Here is a 23,570-nt window from a genome sequence, read left to right on the forward strand (position 1 = left end):
GACCAACATTTGATGCTTGTTTTTTACTTGGTGTTTGTGAGGCAAAGATCTGTCACACATAAACCAAAAGCTGACACTTTAGGGTCGGTATGTCGGACTCTGAGCAGGATTGTTCGGATGTTCTGTATTTATTTAAAATATGCAGTATGCACTTTTTATGTATCTGGATTAGCCAACTGGATGCCACTTTCGATAAATATGTCTTTAAAAACCCAACACAAGTGAAATGGGAAACGTGAAAAGCTATATTTCACTGTCTAGAAGTCCACAGTAAAGTTGTAGAGCAAGAGCAGATTCTCACACAAACACAGCCTCCTGTAGGCTGCCAGTCCACATAGTCAATAACAAATAGCCAATCAAAGACCGTATTTGCCACCCCCAGAAATTTTTTATGCTTGTGTTGCTCCCTCTTTTTACATTTGAATGTGGCTCACAGGTAAAAAGGTTTTATCTGGTTTCCGGATTAGCCCTTAACAATCTGTGACATAAAATTGTCATGTAACAATTCCAATAGTGCATACAGATTTTCATGCATTTCATGTGGGGCAAAGCCATCAAAAATACATCTACCGTAAGAGAACCATATATTTTTGGAAAGTACACAAATACAAAATCGGTAAATATCTTTCCACTCCAGACCGCCAAACTGTGCTTTCTAAAATGAAATTCAATTTTCTTATATTATTTTTTTTTGCACTCCAGATTGCAAAAGCACTTTCTTAAATGAGTGATTTTAATCAAATATCTCAAAATCACCCTGAAGCTTTCATTTATAGCAATTTATCTCTTCCACTGGGTACAATGAGAAAACATCTTAAATAGAAATGCCAGGAGTCCCCTGAACAGTTTGATGCCCAATGTTTACCTGTATCTGGTACGTGAACATGCCAGAATCACTACAGTGTGTAGAAACTACGTTCAGTGGCATTTAGATTTACAGCAGGGTTGTGGAAGTGTGTCAAGGAAGAAGTGAGATTAATGCCACTGTTACCCTCCCAGAGATGGCTGACCAATGAAGATGGCACCAAGGACAAGGCATGTAATACTCTGGGACATCTCAAAGAACCCCAGGCTAGTATCTAACAAACAAAAGCCTCTTTTCCATTGGTGAATGTCAGGGTTCATGATTCTAACTTTAAACAAAGATAACCAGTTGCTGAATGGTAAACGTAGACTCACACATCAAACAGTGGGTCCAGGCGCACATGCCCAAGACCTTCAGCTAGAATTCAACAATCAGTTCTTGAAAAAAATCAGGCTGACACAAACTGTACCCCAGTCAGTATTGCTGCTTATTTATTAAATGTTTCACCATCCTTTCTCAAAGAACCCCAGGATAGGCCTCTCTTGCATTGGTGAATGTGCAAATGTGCAATTGTGCAGCATTGCAAGGAGAAAGCCACCACGATCTATAATAAACAATGCCCTTCTACAGTTTGATAAAGACCATGTGGATAAGACAAAAGGCTATTACAAGAATGGCATTTGGCAGATGAGACCAAAATATAATCTTTTGGTTTGAATGAAAAGCATTGTGTTTGGCTAAAGACAAACACTGCATTCCAGCATAAGAACCTGATCCTATCTGTGAAACATGGTAGCAGCAGTATTATGGTTTGAGCCTGATTTGCCTCTTCTGGACCAGGACGGCTTGTCATCATTCATGGAACCATGAATTCTGAATTGTACCAGCAAATTCTGCATCCAAAAATGGTTAAAGCAGAACTTAATGTATTGGAATGGCCAAGGTGTGAACTGGTTTGGCCCCAAACAATCGCATTACAATGAAGGGGATATAAGAAGTTGTAGAAGTTTGGGTAAAGTCAGTGTCACATCTAGGAGGGCATGTGGTACAGAGGGCATGGTGTAATCATTTTTGCCACAGTGCTACATTAGGACACTTAGGGCACATTTTTTGTAGAGACCGTGTCGTCACCACCTATTACATACTGCACCTCTAAATCCATTTTGCTACAGCATCAGTTTCCTTTCAGCTCACCGGAAGGAGAGCATTACGCAGTAACCAAGTGTATGCAGGGGGCCCTTGTAGTCAGATCCTGTGGTGGGCCTCAGTCTGACACTGGGGCTTTCCAGTCAAATAAAATGAGAGATCAGCCAACGCTGGGGGGAAATATTGCACATGAAATAAGAGGGCTTTAGCAACTACCCCCTTTAATTGGGTTATTTGAACAGACAATGTGCTCAGACAGCCCTCTGGGCAATTCCTTTTTTTTCTGGTCTGGCCCTCTTATAGCCAAGGAGCATAGAATGTGCTGCCATTACCCTATGATGAACAGATCATCTACAGGGGATCCCTTATCCGGAAATCCAGTATCTAGAAAGCTATGAACTATGGCAAAGGCGTCTCCCAGAGTCCATTTTAAGGAAATTCATTTCTGAATGATTTCTCTGGAGCAATAAAACTGTAGCATGTACCTTAACTAAACTCCTGTTTTATTGGTCCATCCATAGTCCTAGTGAGATTACTCCATACCTGAATGTTATTTTGCATTAGCCGTAAGGAATATGGATATAAATAATGGAAAAAGCCTTATGCAGAGACCCCCAGGCAACAGACGCCATACCTGGAACAGCAGCTTTATTTACACCTACTTATTATTAAAACAACGTAAGAGACGCGTGTATTTTTTAAATACATCTTCATTTTATTGGGAAAACATCATACATTATCGCCGGAAATAGGTTGCATATTGTAAAGGAAGTAGTTTGGCAGTATAGAAGAAACATACATTTTGTCATAAAGGGCTTTAACACCTATAGAAGATTCATGGTGAAAAATTATGCTAAAAGATCTGAGCAAATTTTGCTGCATGATTGACTTTTTTTTTTTCGTTTTTCATTTTTAAGTGAGGGAAATTTCTCATTTTTTTTCTTTTTTTAAATTCTTGATTATATTAAAAAGCAAAAAGGGAAAAAACATACAAAATTGACACACTGTTCAGAGCAGCGGCCCATGCACAAAATTTATTGTGTGCTACAGTTTTATAAAATTCTCCAACAGTTCAGAACATGCATAAAATCTTTGAGCTGGACGAGGAGGAGTATGTACAGTTTGCACTTGTGGGAATGAGAGGGAGATGACCTTAACAGACTTAAAGTTTCAAGTGATGTCGCAAACAAGAAAAAGTGCCAAAATCTATACCAAAATACAATGGAAATCAGAACTTTCATTTTTTCTTAAGTAAATCGTTGGAATTTCAAATTCCGCAGTCTGGTTCTGTTAACTAGCAAATGGGAAGGAAAAAGAAACCCCATGCAGCCTTATTGTACAGAGTCACTGATGTTGGAAATGTCGGACAAAGCGATTATCGCTCGTGTTCCGCACTGTTTTACACAAACATATGCCCAGAACATGTTTAGTCTTTACAGAGTTAAGATAGTAAAAATCTTGCAGCTATTCAGTCGTGATCAGCCATTGAAGCAACTTTAATACTCACAATAAACTAAAAAGTATCAATAACATTTATGTCCCCTATCGACGCGCTTTCTTCACATCGTAGGTTTATATATTAAATATCTGCAAAAAAGAAAACATGCATACACAAAATACAATGTCAAGCTTTACAGACTTGATATGAATCAAAAAATTTACTTTAACAGAATGTACAATGCTCAATTAAAGTACCCTAGAAGGAACCATCCTGATTTGTTTCTCTTTAAGGTGGAGGAAGGGGCGATGGGGGGGGGGGGGGGGGAAAACAAAAATCTGCAAAACGTTTGGGTGCATATGTCAAGAAATAAAATCTGTGTTTGATCTCTGTTCAAGTAATAAATGTTCCTATGTAGAAATCTTTCCGACAGCGAGTGCCAAAGAGCTCCGTAAGAGATTTGGTGCAATTAAATATGATCTCTTTGCCACCCTATATGCAAAAACATCAATAATAAAAAAAGAAAATGACAGAGCATATAATACACAGAGCGCAACATCAAATTCATACATCTATACACCTGAGGTTGGCATTACAAAAAGCCATTTGCCTGGCATCATCACTTTGCAGGGTTTTTTTTGAATAAATTTTGCAACCTCGGCATATTTAAGACAATCCTTTTCAATAAATAGTTAGCTTTAAGGGATGTCCTTTATTTCTGATCAGAAAAGAAAACAATAAATCTAGTGAAGGAAAAGAAGATTTCCATTTGTAAACTTAAGTGTCGACAATGATAAGCGTGAGATGCAACGCTAGAAGTGCTTTCATGAACACAGCCCAATATTTCCCATGATCCACACAACACCCAGGGTAGCGGCAGGTTCTGAACGTGCCCAATGAATGTCCCAATCCTACACAGGAATTCGGTAGTCTCATGGAAAGCATTACAATGTACACAGAGGAGTGGCTGCATATTCCAGAACCTTGCTCAGTCTGTTTGGGTAGTTTCGATCCCTGTGGCTATTGAAGCTGTTCTCTCACAAAGCATGAATCTAGGAGTTCTCAGGCAGGGTGGGAGTAAACGCTGACCAAGAGCAGTCATTGGACGTTGTTGTTGCCAGTCCCGTTATTTTCCTTGGCATTTGTGTTTACTGAATTAATACCATCTTGCTGCCTTGTGTCTTTTCTTGGGGGCATTCTTTCATTGATTCTATCCAATCCCTTTGCTTCTTCAAAACTGCAGATTTTATGTTGCGGAGAGAATCCTCGTATTGCTTGAAAAGCAAATGTAAAACGTTAGAATCACAGAAAGATCCATTAGCCTCACGCAGCAATAGCTCTTATTTATTTTACATATGTCATTTAGACCAAATGGATGAATTTTGAATCTGATCTGTCCAGGTTATAGCAAAGTCTTGTACTGGAAATGAGGCCTAAATAATCTATAACACTTATTTTCACTGGCTGAGCTGGGTCTACTACTCCTAACTTGTCTAATTAATGTTTCTACTTCAGTTTTCCTTTTGGACTATTCTATAGAACTATATCAACATGATACTTTTCCCTGGAGAAACACTTCAGAACAAGGAAAAGACATGAAGACATTTCTCATAAAGACCATGGGTTTAGTACTGCTCTGTAGCAGGATGTCCAATCTGTAGTCTTCACAAAGGAACTGCTGAAGGCAAACAGATGGAGGCCCGCAGATTGTACAAGAGAAAACACTTATAAAGCTATAAAAGAGGCAGTTGACAGGGAATGGTGACTATTTGCCTGCATTTGGTCTCTACAGAAGGGTCTTATGACCAGGAAAAGCAAAGAAACGTCAGAAATCACTTCCCAGTAATAACCGAACTTGCACACAGACACAAGTATCACCCCTCAAACACAAGGAAAGTCCTTGAGATGATGATCCTGTCCCTATGCCATAGTGGTGGGTTATACCATTGTGGGATGCAATCCATGACTATTCTCCCTGCTTTTATGTGAAAGGGTTACATGTAACGTGTCCATCTATAGTTTGTGTGCTGATGTGTCATGGAATAGAATGGAAGAACAGAAATATGTCTCTATATATATATATATATATATATATATATATATATACATATGTAGGCCTTACAGCAACTCACTGGGGCTGATTCAATCAGAAGTGTCTCGTTTAAATGAAAGCCATGGATCTGACTAACAGAGCTTACCCTACGCACTTTTTTCTCAGACACCACAAAAAGCTGAAAATGTACATTTATACAAACCACTAAGATGAATATACAGGAGCCATAGGCATCAAAAGTTATTTGAAAGGAGACAAAGGGGGGAATTCACAAAAGTGGTGATATTGAGAAAAAATAAAAGTGGAGATAGATTTGTTGGATTTTCCACCTAATTCACAAACCTCTTTTTTCACTTTTGCAAATTTGTCTTCTCAACAGTTTTCCGATTGTGTCAATTTTCCCAGATTTTTTTCTATAAATTTGCCTTTAGCTCTAAATCTGTCAGTGCTACCAAACCCAGTCCCACAGCTACAGGAGCCTTGGGATAAGGATTTTACCCGCAGGATTTTGCATTTCATTTATCATTTCACTTTGGGGGCATTTCCTGAGGGGTAATTTTAGTTTGTCCTGAAAAAAACGTATAGTTTCCCTGGACAATCTGGGCTTTATAATGTTTTCTATATTTCTGCGTAATTCCACTTCTGTAACAAGATTTAAGGGTCTAAATAGCGTCTTCTCTAGCCCCTACTCATTACTGGTCAGCAGCAATCCGGCCCCACACCAACATGCCCGGTGAATAGAGGTCCAACAGGACTAGGGCCCACTGGGTTTTTATCCAGTGCCCTATTGGGCCAGTCCAACTCTGTACCCCAATATCCCAGTTTGGGTGCCAGTGTGTATGTGCAGTTTGCTGATCACCAAGATGGCTGCTGATAAGTTGGGGCAAATGTCAGTGAAGTGATTAAAGAGGGGGCACTGCTGCTAAAAATAAAAATTTGCCTGGGAGGCTTTACTTTTCCTTTTAATAATATTGTTTACAATATATTCACACAAAAAGTTATTAATATCTCATTGATTAACTAGCATAATCATGCAAATGTGAAGTAAAAACTTTTTATATATAAGATATAAATTAAACTTTTTTAAATCTGTGTTTTACTTGTTTATAAAATGTTAATGAGGCTTTTTGCACGTATTGTTCCCTAACAATAGGCTGCTAATCCCCATTAATATGTTAACGATCCCCCAATGGGGCCCCTACCTTAGGTGTGAAATGGAGACTGGGTGAAACCAAACAAAATAGAAGAACTTAGAATTGATCAGAGTTACACTGAGCTTTACTCCATTTTGAAAATGTTGCGGAAAAAACGTTGTTAAAACGTCGTATAAATGTTGTTTAAACAACAAATTCACGAAAGTGTCTGTAAACTGTCTTTCTTTCACCAAAAACGGAAAAGTGGTGGTTGATTCGGTGTTTAGGCGGATTTCTGTTTGTGAATCTGGAGAAAGTGTTTTCCACCAGTTTTTTCACCACTTTTACTCCAAAAAGGGCTAACTTCACTTTTATGAATTCCCCCCAAAGTTTAAGTCTTGTAGCCAATAATGAATATTAAGGAGGCCCTGGATCCAGGATTTAGCCAAGGTTTGGCCTTTTTCAGCAAAATTCGGATCTTGTTGTGACAAACATGGAAAATGTTTCACCATGTGCAGTTCTCTTTAACCCTTCCACGGCCTTATTTGTGTATGCACATTCAGTTCGGCATTCTGCTAAATCTTTCTTGGTTTGCAGTAGCCAAAGTGTATAGGCTTTAGTGCCAGACTGGGCTTCAATGGACCCAACAGAGAACCTGACACTGAAGACTCACACTCAGCACTGTCTACATCTTGTTGTTGTGAGAGTAATAGATATATATGGATCTATAGTTAAAATAAAGAGCTGATGGAAATGTTTCATGTAAGGGGCTCTACGGCACCCCCAGTCTGACCTGAATAGACTTGAAAATCTTCATATGTACTTTGCTTTATGTCTAACTGAATCAACCCCAATGAATGGCCTGCTGAACACATTTTAAAACACGGTTATTAAAAATACATAGCCCTTATTGAAAATCTAGAAGCAGTGTATATGGGACATGTATGAAGGGTTATCTGTGCTAAAGTTTTTTGTTTATAGCACTTCAGGATGAAGGCAAATCTTGCACTACCAGGTACTATGTACAACCACTAAAAGAGCAATACAGCAGAGGATACAATTGAGGTCATGCACAAATCATATTTCAGGATAACTGTATAAAGTAAATCTTCTCTGTACAAACACATTGACACCAAACATTCTACTTAAATGTAAAATAAAAGATCACAAAATGCTGTCAAGAAAAGGAAAAACAAATTATGACTCTACAATACCATGCTACAGGCAAGGGCTGAAACACAAACAATTAGAGTTAAGGTTTTAAAGAAAGGGGACGGATCAACAAAGGGATCCATCTCTGGTTGTGCAAGTTTAAACCTGGTCACAGCTACACATTAACAATTCAATTCCCAACCCCAAAACCACAGATCTCTGCCAAAATGGCAAAGACTCTAAGCATACCTTTATCAGCCTCAATTGCCTCAACTGTGGCTGTACAGAAGTGAGCAGATGCATGCAAAATGAATGAGAAAGATGAGAAGTGTAATATTGCATAACAAAAAAACGCAGTGACCAACTTAATATACATGGCCGCCCCCAGTCATTAAACATATTATCCCCCCACCCCCACATGATTCTTACAAGGTGAACTTTGTTAGGGCTGTAAATACAAAGAGGAAAAAAAGTGAATGCATCAATCTCTAGTATTAAAGCAAGCAAATGAATTCTTAGTAATGTTTATATGCTGATAAATGGAGAGCTGCATACAGTCTACCCCAGGGATACTGGACAGTAGTTGCTAGCAATGATAAATATATGCACAGATTTTAGAGGCAGTTATTATATATAATTTCCTATTCAATATTACATATTCACATTTGGGGTTACCATTAGGAAAAAGTAAACTATGTTCCATTTTGTAGCCACACATTGAATGCTCCGTAGGAAACCCACTTTAGCCAGCTACAATGAAGCTAAATGAATTGAGTACAAAATATTTCATGACAAATCTTATACAAACAGCTAAAATGTACATTGTGATTTCTATTTAAATTAAGGGTACTTTTACAGCAGGAAGAGACAAAATACAAACTAAAAATATTGGTTTTCCAAACAAACATATGAAACTTACTGGTACATCAAGTCATTATTTTGTTCTTATTTGTTATGGAGACAGTTAGGCTTATGCCACACATGGCGGGTTCTTGGCATGTGGATAAACATAGGATGAGAATCTGCCCTTACGCTTGAATCAGTATCCCTTCTGTATCTGCCCCTGAGCCACTGTATGGGCCCGGGTACAGGCACAAGGAGCAGATTTTGGCTCTGACACACATTAGTATGCATTTTGACTCCCAAATCTGCCAGAGAGCCTGTACCAACACTATGGCTCTGGTGCAGACACAATATAGCACTGGTTGAAGAGTAGGGGTGGATTCTCAGCCTGTGTTTATCTGCGGGTCAATAGTCTGCCACGTGTGGCATAAGCCTCAGGGACTGGACCTGTACTGCCTGTGAAACTCTCCAAAGAGTATAATATAAAGCTGTTGTCACGACAGTACAGGAAGTACTTGGGCCAAACACTGCCTTTACTATAGATGAGAAGTAGCCTCAATTAAAAGCTGGCATTCGATTTTGTGTTCCCTTCACGGAGAAAAGAACATTAGCTTAAGCCTGGAGCCATTGCTACAGCAGCTGATTTTATGGAGAGAAAAATTAATGCACAAAAAGTAAAAATGTGTTAGATTCTGATATTCCACAAACACAGTAAAAGGCTTGTCCAAGGCCAACATTAATTTTACACTATTACTATTGTGATGTTTAAAGGAAATCTTCCTTCCCTAAATCCTTGTTCTGCACCTATTGTAACATGCAGAAGGTTTATGCAGTTATGATTTTTGCCTACAGAGTAATGTAAAGCACTTGAAAACTCATCATGATGGCTTGTCATCTTGTTGCCTCATTTGCAAACTGTAAGGGGCGCCTGATTTATTAGCGATGCACGGCCCTCACTCCCTACACCTGGCCATTAGCAGCTACAGCTTCTTAGTAGAAGTAACATGTTTCCTCTCTCTCTGACCTGAAATGGCTAATTCTACATTTCACACTTGACTGGGGAGAGTCAATGATTTCCTTTTAGAATTTCTTGGGAAGAATCGCACATTCCGGTCACCTTTTTGAAGAGGCTATTGCTTATTATATACATATGTGCAAAGTTAATTATTTCGTGCTTAGTGATGTACGGAAACAGCACTATCTGCATTAAAGAGTAAAGCTTCTGCCTAAGTGCAGAGTGAAGATCGGCCACGAAAATGTCTGCTTTTGCAATTTTCAGGACCATCTCCGCTCTGCTCCCTGTATCTGCACTCAGGGGAAGCTGTACTTTTCAGTGCAGATACACAGAGCTGCATAAAGGAGCAGCAGAGCCAACACTCCATGGGCCCTCGGCCTTAGGTTTAAGTTTATCTGCTTGCCTGCATATGCTGATTTAAGCCACCGAGATTTACTGGAGGCCACACATTTTAAGATGCTAGCTTGGTGAGATCGCCACCTAAGGCGGCTGATAATGGGCTAGTTCGAACATTAAGCCCTAAGACCAAATGATCAAATTCCAATTATATCGATAGGAGTGGTAAAAGCGAGGCCTGCAACAATGAGCCCATAAAGTCAAAACCTGCCCGTTTTTAAATCAGTTATCAGTCGGGTAGGGCAGTCAGGTGTCCCCATACACTGGCAGAGAAGCTGCCAAATCTGTCTAAAGGGCTCAAATCCTTTAGCTTAAATCTGCCCATGTATGACCTTTACATTCCTGACACTTTATAACACCATGTTTATACACACTCCTTGAAGAGAACCAGACAGTTTGTGTTTCAGTGTGGTACAGAAAGAAAACAGGTATTACTGGAGTAACAACTTCATACAAAATCCATAAAATGCCATTATTTACATATATCTTAAGGGGCTGTTCAATCTGGTAAAAAAGCATATTTGCAACATGCTTGCACAAAATGAACCTAAAGACTTCATATTCTTCATCCTCTTCTCTAAGGCTGTTACTTCAGATCAGGTGGGAGGTCCCATTACACCTGAACTGACTTACAGTCCTTTTGCATTTTTGGTAAAGAAACAGTTTCTGAATAGAACAGCCAAGGCATTTTATAGGCAGAAAGAGGCTGTGCTTTTATGTGTTTTTATTAGTTACAACTGATTAGCAGTATTTATTGGACTGCACAGAGCAATTCAAGTCTCTGGGTAAATATTATGCAAACTAGAAAGAAACATATGTTGCTAATGTGCATCAGTTAACCCCATACTGACCATTTACATCCTTTCTTTTGGGGGAACTGAACTGCCCCTTAAGAATATGTGCTTCAAATTACAATTACAGCTTTTTGTCTTTAAACAAAATATTTTCAGAAAATCTGTATTTAATTATCAGGCATTAATTAATAAGCAAATTTACAAATGCATTCAATTTTCAGCTAAATATATTTGCACAATTAAAATAACCTGGAAACCAAATAAAATGTATTTGCATGGTATAATAAGGGCCGTGACAGACGAGAAGATTAGTTGCCGTGCAACAAATCTCCCCGAAATGCCATCCCACTGGCTAGACTGTAAATCGCCGGTGGGATGGCATATGCGGCAGCGCGATTTACCCAAGTCGCCTTGAGAGGCAACTAATCTCCCCGTGTGTCACAGCCCTAAACCCTAATCTGGTTTAAAAATATATGTTGTACATATTAGTACAGATAAAAGGTGATGGTGCAAAACAGAACGTTAACACTAGACAGAAAATTGCTGTTATAGCTTAAGACACACACATACAAAGGATTTACAAAGGAACCAGCTAGTAAGTGCAGAGGAAATAAATAGTGTAACAGAAGATGTTAATTAAAACGTTACATCAGACAGACAGTTTGGCTACCAGGGTACCAAATGGTGAACAGGCCATAATAAGCTAATCCGTTAAGTACAAATGCTTCTATAAAAAGGTATACAGAATTTTGCATAGTTCTGTAACCAGATTTAGACTTTGTTTCTGAAGGTTTTAGAAATAGGAGCAATAGAACGTACTTCACACATGTGTACCCTGGTATTCATTTTAAGCTCCCACCAAGTAAACACACAAGATACTATGCCACTATCATAACCACTAAGACAGGAGCGGAAAAGCATAAGAAATTCCCAGCATGCATTAGGTGTAGAATTAGGAAAAGGAATAATATGTGCCCCAGTCCATCTGGGTACTGCAAGCTGCGTATCATTACCACTTTGTAGAGTCTGTCGTCCTCCAGCCAGTACTCCACTAGGCAGCATTCCAGTGGGGGTTAAACCCTTCAGTGTCAACACACTTTCACTTTCCTCCCTGTTAGACATTAAATAGGAAACAAAAATACAAATGCATTTAAATATATAAAAAGAGTTACGTCTGGATTACAAAGAAAAAAAATCAGGTAATACATGAAGAATGTAAGAAGTCCAGAACAACAAGCAAAGCATTCTCCTTAAAATAAAATCTGAAATACCTGGAAACTGGCACACCATGCTAGAAGAGTTTCAGAATCAAGTTCATCAGTCAAGTGAAAAATACTTACATATGGCAATATTTAAAATCCTTCACTCATTTAATACATTCTAAAATACTTGAGAATAATTGCCTAGATTATACACATGGAAAAGCGGATACATTATAAAACAATTATATATTAAAATTCAGCCAGATAAGAAAAAAAAAATTTTTTTTTTTTTAAACTTAAATGATGCTCAATTCAGTTCTGAATAAGTTGCCAACAAATCGTAAAATATTTCAGCAAAAAAATGGCTGGTATGAATATTTAATTAACCACTATAAGAAAAGTAGCCAGTAGGACTCATGCCAGAGGGTGCACTGACAGCATGACAGTTCATGGAAATGTAGAAGCAAAGGATAAAAAAAAAAAAATCAAAAATGCAAAAAGGATCCAAAAGAAACACAAGCATGCACAGCACAAGTTCAGGATGTGCTCCTATTGTAAGATTTCCTGAACTTTGTACCCACCAATATGCTGCATGGCTGCTAACTGCTGATAGTAACAGCAACCACATGCTGTGTAATGAATCCCTCGACGGCCTCCCGCACAAATTCAATTCTCAACAAAATCCAAGGTAAGTACCCAAGGAAAAATACATTATTTTGGTGTTAACTACATTAATATATTTTTAGGACAGGACTTTGTATTGCTATTAAGTGCTGTCTATAAGCATGGGTAGCACCAGTGTTCTTCCCAGGTTGTATTAGCTGGGTGCTAGATGGCATTATACTAAACTATCTATACTAAAATAGATAATGCTGATCATTTACTTGTAATTGTTTCTACGTGTATTTTAGCAGAGGCAATTCTCAGTATTGTCTATGGCAGGGTATTTTCTGGCATTTAGTAGCCATAAAAAAGTAGCTGCTACTAGTAGCTCAGTGTGTCTTCACCCTACTAGTACTGTGTTTGAAGGAGAAGGAAAAGCTAAATGTTAGGCACCCCCAAGTGACTTTAATCGCTTTTACCCCAGGCTGGTGCCCCTGTTAGGAGAAAACCGCACCAGCCCAGGGTACCTGCAGTGAGAGCTTCCTCTTCCGTCTGTCCTCAAAAATCCCTTGGCCGGCACATGCGCAGTAGAGCGAGAAGCCAACATTTTTGTTAAAGTTCAGCTTTTCCCTCTACTGCGCAAAAAGGAAGAGGAGCCCAGGCTCGCAGCTACCCTGGTCTGGTGCGGTTTTCTCCTAAGAGGGACACCAGACCAGTGTAAAAGGTAAGCGATTAAGGTCACTTGGGGATGCCTAACATTTTGGCACACCCAAGTGACTCAGCCTTTCCTTCTCCTTAAATCATGAATACAATTGGCCTGAAAACCTGCATGCTGTATTTGCACAGTTGTAACAGCTTTTGTAATAAGGTTTTCTATTACAGCGTGTAAGGTTGGAGCAGGCTTTGGGGTGCATTTTATTCATCATTCATGCTGCATAGTGGCCAAATGTTACCTGCAGAATATCTGTTGTGTCTTGGAGAGTGACTAAGCTCCCTTTCTGTTCCATCAAACCTGAAATCCCTATTCTGTATGTTGCTGAATACTCTTTTCCATACATTGTGCTGGAAATTAAAGTAATCTATGAGGGCTAACTCTGCGTATGAAATTTTTTTTTAGGAGTTACATCACCTGAAAGGATCTACCTTACTAGTTAGTTTGGGAAAAAGACCACACACATAATCTGGCCCCTCAAACGATTAATTTACAGATAAGCACACTGTTTGGAAACTGGCTTTAACATGATTATGAAGCTACTTTACAACCATAAAATTGTGTCTGAATCTTGTAAAATCTTTATGCTTGCAATAAATAAATACATTACTAGAAAAGCTTTTTCCCAAATTTGGCATTTTAATAAGCAACATAGGATGAGTATTGTAGTTTCACCAAAACAGGCAAACTTGCAAATGAATGTGCTGTTGATGTGACAATGATCCTAACTAAGCATCAGGCAGCACATGGTTAAAATCAGCTCATGGATTCCTGGTGCAAATCTCCATAAACCTATTTACCACTTGTATTTACAACAATTTATGACCATATTTATTCACCATGCTATGTTAGAGTGGACATAAGTTAATTCCACACAGGCACAGCATTGGCTGCATTGGTGTTCTAATAAACCAAATTGGTTTGCAGTACCTACTGTGCTGGGGATTCTTGAAAATGGTGTATGTTTTTAATAATGCACCCTGCCATTTCAAGATTTAAAACAGCTAAAATACAAGATAAGGGGTAAGACACTGCAGTACAAAGGCTACAGCTGACCATACAGGGGAAGATCCCATATTTGGTGAGGTTGGATATTTGCTTGATTGGGTGACTCACTCAACTTAAAACCTAATCATGAATATCCTGTACAGCATAGGCCCAAATCAGCAGCTCAGCATGGTCTTTGGCTGACGGGACTTTCCAACCTACCTGGAAAGTTAATGTAATTTGCAATTGGCCAGTTTTTGCTTGCCCAGCAGTCACCTATCACCTTGCCAAACAGGTCAATGGTCCCGACATTGTGGCGTTTTTGTGTGCACCTCTTCCACTGTAATGCTACTGCTAGGGCCACTTACTGAGCAACAAGGACATTGTTAGAAGGTTTACACATGTATAAAGTGACCTTACATGCACTGATGTGCAAATCTGTTAATACTGAAGAATTTAGTTGGCCAAGTAATACCGATCCATTTATTCATGTGATGGAATGAATGAGTATTAAGCAATGGAAATAAAAGTGGCATTGTTTTAGGCAATGCCTCTTCTGCCTATGGTTCCCCACACAGACACCAATGACAGCTATTGCAGAGTAGATTGTCCAACCGGACATAGCCACATTGCAAGGACTCCATAAGCATACTGTACAATGTATGTAAGCAATACATAAAACACATAACAGAGGAAAGAAGAAAAGGTTACCTGAGCACAGAGAAGACTCTTGCCATCTTGCCAATTGCCCGAATTTTATTCCTGATAATTTCTTTTCTAGCTGCCGCTGTACCTACTTTCAATGGAAGAAAAAAATCTCAAGCTCAGGGATACAGAAATAAACTAATAAGCTGGACACATCTTATAACAAATGCCAAAGACACATAATCACACACGTAAAATGTCTTTATAATTAAGTAAATCTGAAAATTAAAAATGTGACTAAACTTAAATGTGACTAAACACCTTCAACATACATGTATACTACATGTTTTTAAGTGAAAATTCAGCATAAAGGCCAGAGCAGTGGTTACAGTAAATGTACTTCAGCAAACATAGGCTGCTATAGAATGAGATATAAAATATATATAAATATGCATAATACACATTTTTTATATATAAAATATGCATAATACACATATATGCATACACATATTCCTGAACATTTATACTTTCTTCCAAGTCACCATTAAAGCAAAGCCCAATGATGTTTTTTTTTTTTACAAAAGCATTTACATATGTAGAAACAGTACATTTAGATGTTTATAGTAAGTAGAGTGACAAGGACCTCAACCCCAAGGTGTTTTTAGTCATAAGTTGGCCATACACAAATAGATCTTTGTTGTCAAGGTCTTAGGCCCAGGGGCTTAACTACTGGATTAGCCTGATTTCACTCACGGCCAAAGTGGCCAAACTAAAGGTGGCCATACACGCGGAGATCTTCTCCCGATATACCCACCTACGGGTGGGCGGTATGGGGGTAATTAATTTGTTTGGCTCTGGGGCCAGACGATCGAATTAGAACGGCGGGTATAGGCGAAGTCGGTTCGGGGACCACGAGCCAATGTGGTCCCTGATCCGACTAAATTTTTAAACCAGCCCGATCGATTTCAGGCCAGACATCGGTCAGGCAGGCCCGTCATTAGTGCCCATACACAGGTCTATAAGCTGCCGAGTCAGTCTAATGGAATTATATCGGCAGCTAGAATTGGCCGTGTATAGCCACCTTTAGCAGTATTTCTGCCCAATTTAGCCACTCATGCCATGATCGAAATCAGGCTAATCCAATAGTTAAGCCACTGGGCCTAAGATCTGCCGCTCAGATGCATCCTCAGCCAACTGGATTTTCAAACCTACCTTACTCTGGTGCGGCCCAGTTAGCAGCTTTTATTTACCCATGCATGGCAAGCTTAGGAACTGAATAAGTCAATGAATGAAAACTGCAGTAAATAAAATACTCTACAGTTTAAAGCCACAGGTTCAGGAATACTGACATGTTCCTATTAAAATCAACAGAAACATCAGTAATACTAGGAAAAGTAGTAGAGGCATGATCTTTTTGTGACCTGTAGTCATTAACAGTAGAGTGAACTGCAGGAACAACACTGTTTTGCTTTGTCATGCTGGCTGCAGGCAAGGTGGTCCTTTCCTAGGCCAGGAGCACAAATATTACATAGTACTGCAGCCTAATGAAGGACTGTGCTGCCTCCAAGCCAGGGTGACTGACACATCTTTCACTACTCCCAGGCCCCTAAGCCATATTAGCTGCAAATAACTCTTGGTGGGGGCCAAAAATATGACAATGACCACATCTTCTTAGTAATACTGATTCTTGATGACATTTATGCTGAATAAGGGTCTGTGTGTGTATGCTGTTTGCAGATTTAAATGTATCTGATTATGTATCAGAGCAAAAATGGTCGCCAGGTGAAAGCTGCTATATGCTTTAGGAAGTACACACGATGCCATTTGGTTGAGGGTGATGTGCCCAACTGATATACATTGTAGGCAAATGTAGGCTTTACATGTACTGAAACTATACTTATTACAATGCAAGACCATCAAGGCAGTCAAATGATTGGTTCCAGGGCCCCTGAGAAACATACATGCTACATATACATGGAACTACTGATCTGAATTGGGAAATTCAAACTGCAGATGTTAGCACATCTATTTATGGTTAAGATCTTCTACAGAGAAGTAGGCTGAAAAGAAAGTTTAAGAATTAATGGGAATATGTACAGCACACACAGCATATCATTTTTGTATATTTACATATACAAATATTAGAACCAATGTTACTGGTTCCTGGGTAAGAAAGCTTTTCTTAGTCATTAAAAATGCAACAACCACCAATAGCCCTGCTAGTGTACTGCATGGAAAATGGTGAAAACCTGAAACCAAACACGTTATGCTGTTGGGCTCAAATAAAAGGTATGTTCTTCTTTAAATAACCATAAGTAGATTATAGACAGACCCATGCTCAACATCTTTCCATTTGGTCTTAGCATTCTATTTATTACAGTTTACAAATAATTACCCTTCCTACTCTTTCTGACCTGCAAGAGGAAGGAGAGGAAACCACATTTGAAGGTCAACTCGCAAAAGATTAAAAACAAACAAACAAAAAATAATACTTCCTGAATCAAATATAGCAAGAGGGACAGTTTTTTTTTTGTCCATGGGACAAAGAGCTAATTTGCAGGTAAAGACAAGAGACATAGCTAAAGCTAAATATGGTTTGCTTTTCTAAACAAATGAGAGGTGGCTGGAATTATAGAACACATTAGCAAACATTCTACATATACAACTGGGCTACACAAAATTTTAGATTTTACAGGTCCATTAAAGGACAAGGAAAGGCTAAGTCACTTGGGGGTGCCAAAATGTTAGGCACCCCCAAGTGACTTAAATCGCTTACCTTGTACCCCGGGCTGGTGCCCCTGTTAGGAGAAAACAGCACCAGCCCGGGGTACCTGTCGAGAGCGCTCCCTCCTTCCTATTCGCGCTGCAGCCAATTGTCCTGGACAAACGCATGCGCAGTAGAGTGAAAAGCCGACTTCTCTGTTCAAAGTTCGGCTTTTCACTCTACTGCGCATGCAATCGTTCAGGAAGGGGGAAGCGATCGCTGCTACCCCGGGCTGGTGCGGTTCTCTCTGTACAGGGGCACCAGCCCGGGGTAGAAGGTAAGCGATTAAAGTCACTTGGGGGTGCCTAACATTTTGGCACCCCCAAGTGACTTTGCCTTTCCTTCTCCTTTAAGAAACTTAAGATTCTGCTACAGAACATGGGTCCTATATGCTTACAGTAAATAAAGCCATGTTACTGGCAATACCCTTTCCTCACTTAATACTGAATTCTTTATAACTGTATATGCATACAATAAAAGAATGTATGTTTCATCCCAGAATGACCACAAAAAACCCCAGAACATATATTGCTATGTTTGTTTCTCACAGAAGGTCGATAAAGCAGCCTGTGTTCAGCCAAAAAGGCAATACACTTTACAGTTTAAGAAAAAATACTAAAAGCCAATGTTGGAAATAACATTTTCTGAAAAGGCAGAACTGTCCAGAACCTGTCCTATTTGTGTAGCAGCAGGAATTAATTCAATCTATCAGTCACTAGTTAATAAGGATTTAAGTCAGAAAACAAGTGTTTGTCACTAAACACATAGCAGAGTTTGGCCAGACAGAGGTGGTTCATTCCCGTCACTAAGCACACAGGGTGTATGCAGAAGGGATTAGAGAAAACACTATATGTGACATAGGTTTAACAGGCATTACATTTTCTATTTGAGTCTGCTAATTTACAATTACATTAAACAATGCTTTTTAAGTTCTGCCACCAAAAAAAGTTACCCGTATTTCTATATATATACATCCTTATATTGCTAATAAGGATGACTGTATTTGCAGGAGTAGATTGAAGGTGCTTTGGTCCAGTGCGTAATGCAACAAACTGTTACCATAAAAATGTTGGCTAAAAGGCATAGGCTTGATATTATAACATATAGGAGAATCCAAAGATACAAAAGGTCTCTCAAAATATATACATTTTGTCGTAATCTTGCAATCTTTTAGCAAGTTTGCCCACCCCAATATTTTGGGGGTCCAAACTTCACTATTACTTTAAGCAGAAAACCACCATATAACACAGATGAATGGTTCAACATGAGTCAAAATTATGTAAACATTTACAACACTTCACATGCACAATATGAAAATAACAACCACCATTGAACATAAGACAGACAAATAAAAATGCCCCCTAGTCATGCAGGTCCAGATATATACGGAATGTTAGAAACAGATAAAGAGGATGGAATGAAAAGAATGGGAGGAAAATATAAAATGCCATGCACAGAAAGACAGATGTCTAGGAATATGACTTCTGAAGAATGTATAACTCAAATTGTTTCTAAATGCTCATGGGAAAAGTGTGAGCAATACAAAAAAAAAAATACAAATGAAAGAAAAATGCTACACGGAATATTCACATGTAACATTCCTTAAATGTATTGTAATCCCCCAAAAAGTGGAAGTCATATTTCAAAACAATGGTGCTCTGTCTGGTCTGTACCTTTTTTATTGCCATATATGAGTCGTTCTTCAGATGGAGAGTCCAGAAAAAAAGGAAGTGAACGATGGAGAAATAGGTGAGTGAGACAAATAAAAAAAAAAAAAAAAAAAGATATTTTACTTGGCAGAGGCAAGAATGAACGTGGATACGCTATAATAGTAGGGGGGGAAAAAGGAGGGTGGTGGGGATTGGCAAATTCTGCAACTATATGTTTAAAGGTGGGAATATATTGCCTTGAGCCAGAATGCTAAACAAATTGGGACAATTCCATGTGATGAGCGAAGAAAAGACATATAGCCCTGTTAACTAACAGATGGCCCTACGATGCACTGCAAAGTGAAAGAATGGAAAGAGACAGAATAGTAAATGTGAGGCAGAGAGTTACAAGGGTTAAGTAATTCACATGCCATCAGCAAGACAATGTACTGGATTACAAATAATGCAATGTATGTGTTGTACTATTAAAAGAGTAAATGTGTGCAGCCTGTCAGTCTCTCATACAATCTCTAGATACTACATATGAAAGGACATATGGCAAGTTACACAGTGCAAACTAAAAACTTAAAAAACGTGGACACACAATGAAAAATGAAATATCCGCTGCTGCTTTCTGGAGTTTGAGAACTGTACAAAAGTTCAGCAATGTACACAGAGCAGGAAAAAGTCACCATAATATATATATATTCGTAATAAAATCTGGAAATTGTATGCATTCTTGAGTCGCACAAAATAGGGCAAATGCGTGCGTCTCCACTGAAAGAATAGAAAGCAGCTCCTGATCAGTTAAGGCCCTATTTTACTGCAAAATACAAGTCCAGGCCTCACTACATATCCCTGACAGGTCCACGAGGAGGAATGTCTGGACATCTGTGCAGGGAAAACATGAATGCACCTTGGGTATGTTATATAAAGCGCATGTTCAGAGACACACACTTATTTTTTGTACATAAAATGTATAATTTGCAAATTCAATTGTACACCTGTTTTTCTATTTCATGAGTGCAACGGCTCTCTCTTCTTTCTCTGGGACAGTTTGGACTGACACTTTAATACGTATCATAATTTTAACAAAGACTTGTCTGTGTTTAATAATGCATAATCGTTTAGCAAAGTAGACTAGTTCAGTGAAAAAACTGGAAAGATAAATGTTTGTATAGAAGGAAGGTCTCCTTCATAATTCTTGCAAAAAGCAACAGTTCCATTGTGTTTTGTGGCAGGGTTTATCTTTAAAGAATTTTGTAAAGGATTTAAAAGAAATTAACAATAAACTATGTATTTAATGTACAACACTGATGTGATATAAAAGGGCACCTATTTTTTTATATTTTGACTAAAGACAATGCAGTTTAAGATATCATAAGCCTTGTAAGTAGAGCATGGCAAAACAAAGTTAGTCTCTAGAAAATGTAAATTGCGAAGGTGTTATGCACCCAGAATTAGAAAGAATTTGTAACAAAACTTCTTGTGACAGCCTATGGATTTATCGTGGAACTATCCAAATAAACTATTAGTACCTTTTTTTACTAATTTACCTGAATGACATAACATACTTTGTTACATCCCAACTAGCAAAAATGTGTATATAAAAAAAAAATTCTAAAATGAAACAAAATTAGCAATAATAAAATAATCCTACCGTCAAACTGGTCTTCGCCCTCTGTCATAAGCTCATCATCGGAGCAAATACTCAGAACATTCACCAACATCTCTGTAACTGTTCAGAAAAAAAAAAGGAAGTGTTAAAAACATTCTACCTTACAGTAGAGCTTGCATGGCATTAATAAAACACAGTCACTACACTGCCTATGTAAAAAAAAGTATTATTTTGCATATAGGAGTATTAACGGACAAGAGCAGGGCAATTCACAGTGGGCGCGTGTGTTACGCACCCCCCCCCCAGTGACCACCACTCTTACCTTAGATTGCCCAGGGTGGTATTCCTGCTGCGCACCACCACCAATTCCCTAAGCAATCCTCTTCAGGTGTCCTGGACCCCACGCATGCCCAGTAGAGTATAGATTGAACTTCAACTCACCAATTTTACTCTACTGCACATGTGTGCTATGCAGACAGCGCAAGGGATCACTGGGGTATTGTGCAAGATTGGGAAGCAATGTTGCAGGAGCAGCACCCTGGGCCGATGCTATGATCTTTCCCTTTTCTTGTACTTTAATAAAGAATTTAGGATCCAAGCCAAGATTCTCAATCTATTGACCAGGACATAAAAATGGGTCACTATACTGTTTAATGGGTTCCTGAGGATTCCCATTCCCATTTCAATCTTTTAACAATAGACAATACCATTTAAAATATTGGGCTTAACCAGTTAGTGTGTTGCAAAGGAACACTGTTGTAAGCCTAAATGATAGAAAAAAAGTTTTCAGGAATGGCCACTCCATGTGCTACAGACACAGAAGTATAATCTGAATGTTTAGTAGGATGTCCCTTTCTTTTTGTGCATTTCATTCAATTACAGATTAACATGTAGTTCAATTCAGATTAACATGTAGTTGCAGTTCAAGGAAATAAACTGTACCTTTTTCACCAACAAATGGCAATGACCACGTGAAGACATCCATAAAATTTGGTAGCCAGTATGGATGTGGTGAGCAATTGAACTGTCTAATATTCATGACATTGTTTTCATACTTTAATACAGCAGCTGTAATGTGAAATTTGAAAATTAGAAACATTTTAACCCTTAAAAAATTAATCATTATATGATTAAGGGATACTTAGCAAGCAATACCCTAACCCTAGACAGAATGGATAGCTTCCAGATGGCTAAAAAAACAAACATCAAGAGGGCGTGGACCGGGCTCTCCTCACCACCTAAAATATGCTGCGTGTATAATTATTGTCCTTATTTCTCTTAATGCAAACTGCGATACAATGCGCACTCAAATAATGTAAAGACCCCTTATCCCCAGGTCCCAAGCATTCTAGATAACAGATCCTATACCTGTAATATGAAAAGACCACTCTGAATTGTAAATGTGTTTAGCAAATAATAAAATGCCCCTACAACTGGCTTTAGCTAAACTGACCAGGGCACAACAGACAGAAGTTTATATTTACCCAACAGGAATATGTTGCTGGTTAGTTACAGCAATTAGCCCATCTTAGTTTCAAATAACAGCAAACAATGTGCTTAGTGGTTTAACAACCCTTTACACATGAACATAAAAACTTTTCACATTTTTTTCTTAAAAATGTAAACCTTCTAAATTTTTATTTGTCCATAGGTGTTATTCCATACGGCCACTATGTGACTATGATTACATTATTTCTATGATAAAGTAATCAACCACCCCACTATAGCTATGTGTAAACCTTTCTTTGTCTGACCCTCTTCCATGATTGACTGGCACTCATGCACTGGTCATTGTAGAGCTTTGGTAAACAAGTACAGACTTCAGCTCTGTGACAAGATGTACTTAAAATTGCTCTGAGAATTATGTTCTTGGGGACAGGTCCAATATTGGCTTATTTACACAAATATATTTACACACAAACCGTTAAAAAAAATTATATCTATATACAATACATTAACCCTTTACCTTTATTGTTGTACACATCTAAGTAATTGGGTGCTGAAAATATTGTTATTAAAGAAGGAAACCCTGTAGTTTGACTTTTTCTGTACATTCGGTAACTAAAAAACACAAAAAAAAAAAAAAAATAAGTACCACTGGAAAATGATATCTGAGTAAAGAGGTATGTATTTATGCTTACCCTGCATCTTGGGCTTCATGCGCTCTGATGATTGACAACAAGTTATTATTTTGTAGAAACTCACAAACTGCTGGGTAGCTGTTAATGAACAACAAAAAAAGTGAAAAAATTATGTTGTTTATATGCGCGTGATAAACAAGAGATTTGTTTATATCCACTCACCTATAGAAGTAAGAGCACCCTCGCACTGTATTATGACTGAAATGTTCCTGTGATTTTTCATTACCAAAATCTTCTGAAGGATCGGACCATAATAAGTCACACATGGGGCCAAAAGCAGGAGGCTCTTTAAACCTGTCTAACTGTATTAAAGAAAACCAGCAGGATTCAATTAAATTCTTATGAAAACGCAAAAATACATTTGCAATCTTTATTGCACATATTTTGTAAATACAGGCTATGAACACACTGGTCAACCACCTGTGTACAGGTATAGGACTAATTTCATACAAATTAATCAAGTTTACATGCACC

The 23,570-nt window shown here is 38.4% G+C and overlaps 1 protein-coding gene across 1 annotated transcript in view; it reads right to left on the reverse strand.

Moving 5' to 3' along the window:
* Positions 1–2,893: 2,893 nt before the first annotated feature.
* The window catches only part of ppp3cc (protein phosphatase 3, catalytic subunit, gamma isozyme), a 38,223-nt gene continuing 17,546 nt past the window's right edge, over positions 2,894–23,570 (reverse strand). Inside the window, 7 exon segments of the mRNA NM_001097302.1 lie at positions 2,894–11,886; positions 14,991–15,075; positions 20,998–21,075; positions 21,898–22,023; positions 22,922–23,016; positions 23,097–23,174; positions 23,259–23,398. Of these exon segments, the coding sequence (NP_001090771.1) occupies positions 11,547–11,886; positions 14,991–15,075; positions 20,998–21,075; positions 21,898–22,023; positions 22,922–23,016; positions 23,097–23,174; positions 23,259–23,398 (942 nt within the window). The 3' untranslated portion in view covers positions 2,894–11,546.

This window comes from Xenopus tropicalis, chromosome 7 (assembly GCF_000004195.4).
Source record: "Xenopus tropicalis strain Nigerian chromosome 7, UCB_Xtro_10.0, whole genome shotgun sequence".
NCBI lineage: Eukaryota > Metazoa > Chordata > Amphibia > Anura > Pipidae > Xenopus > Xenopus tropicalis.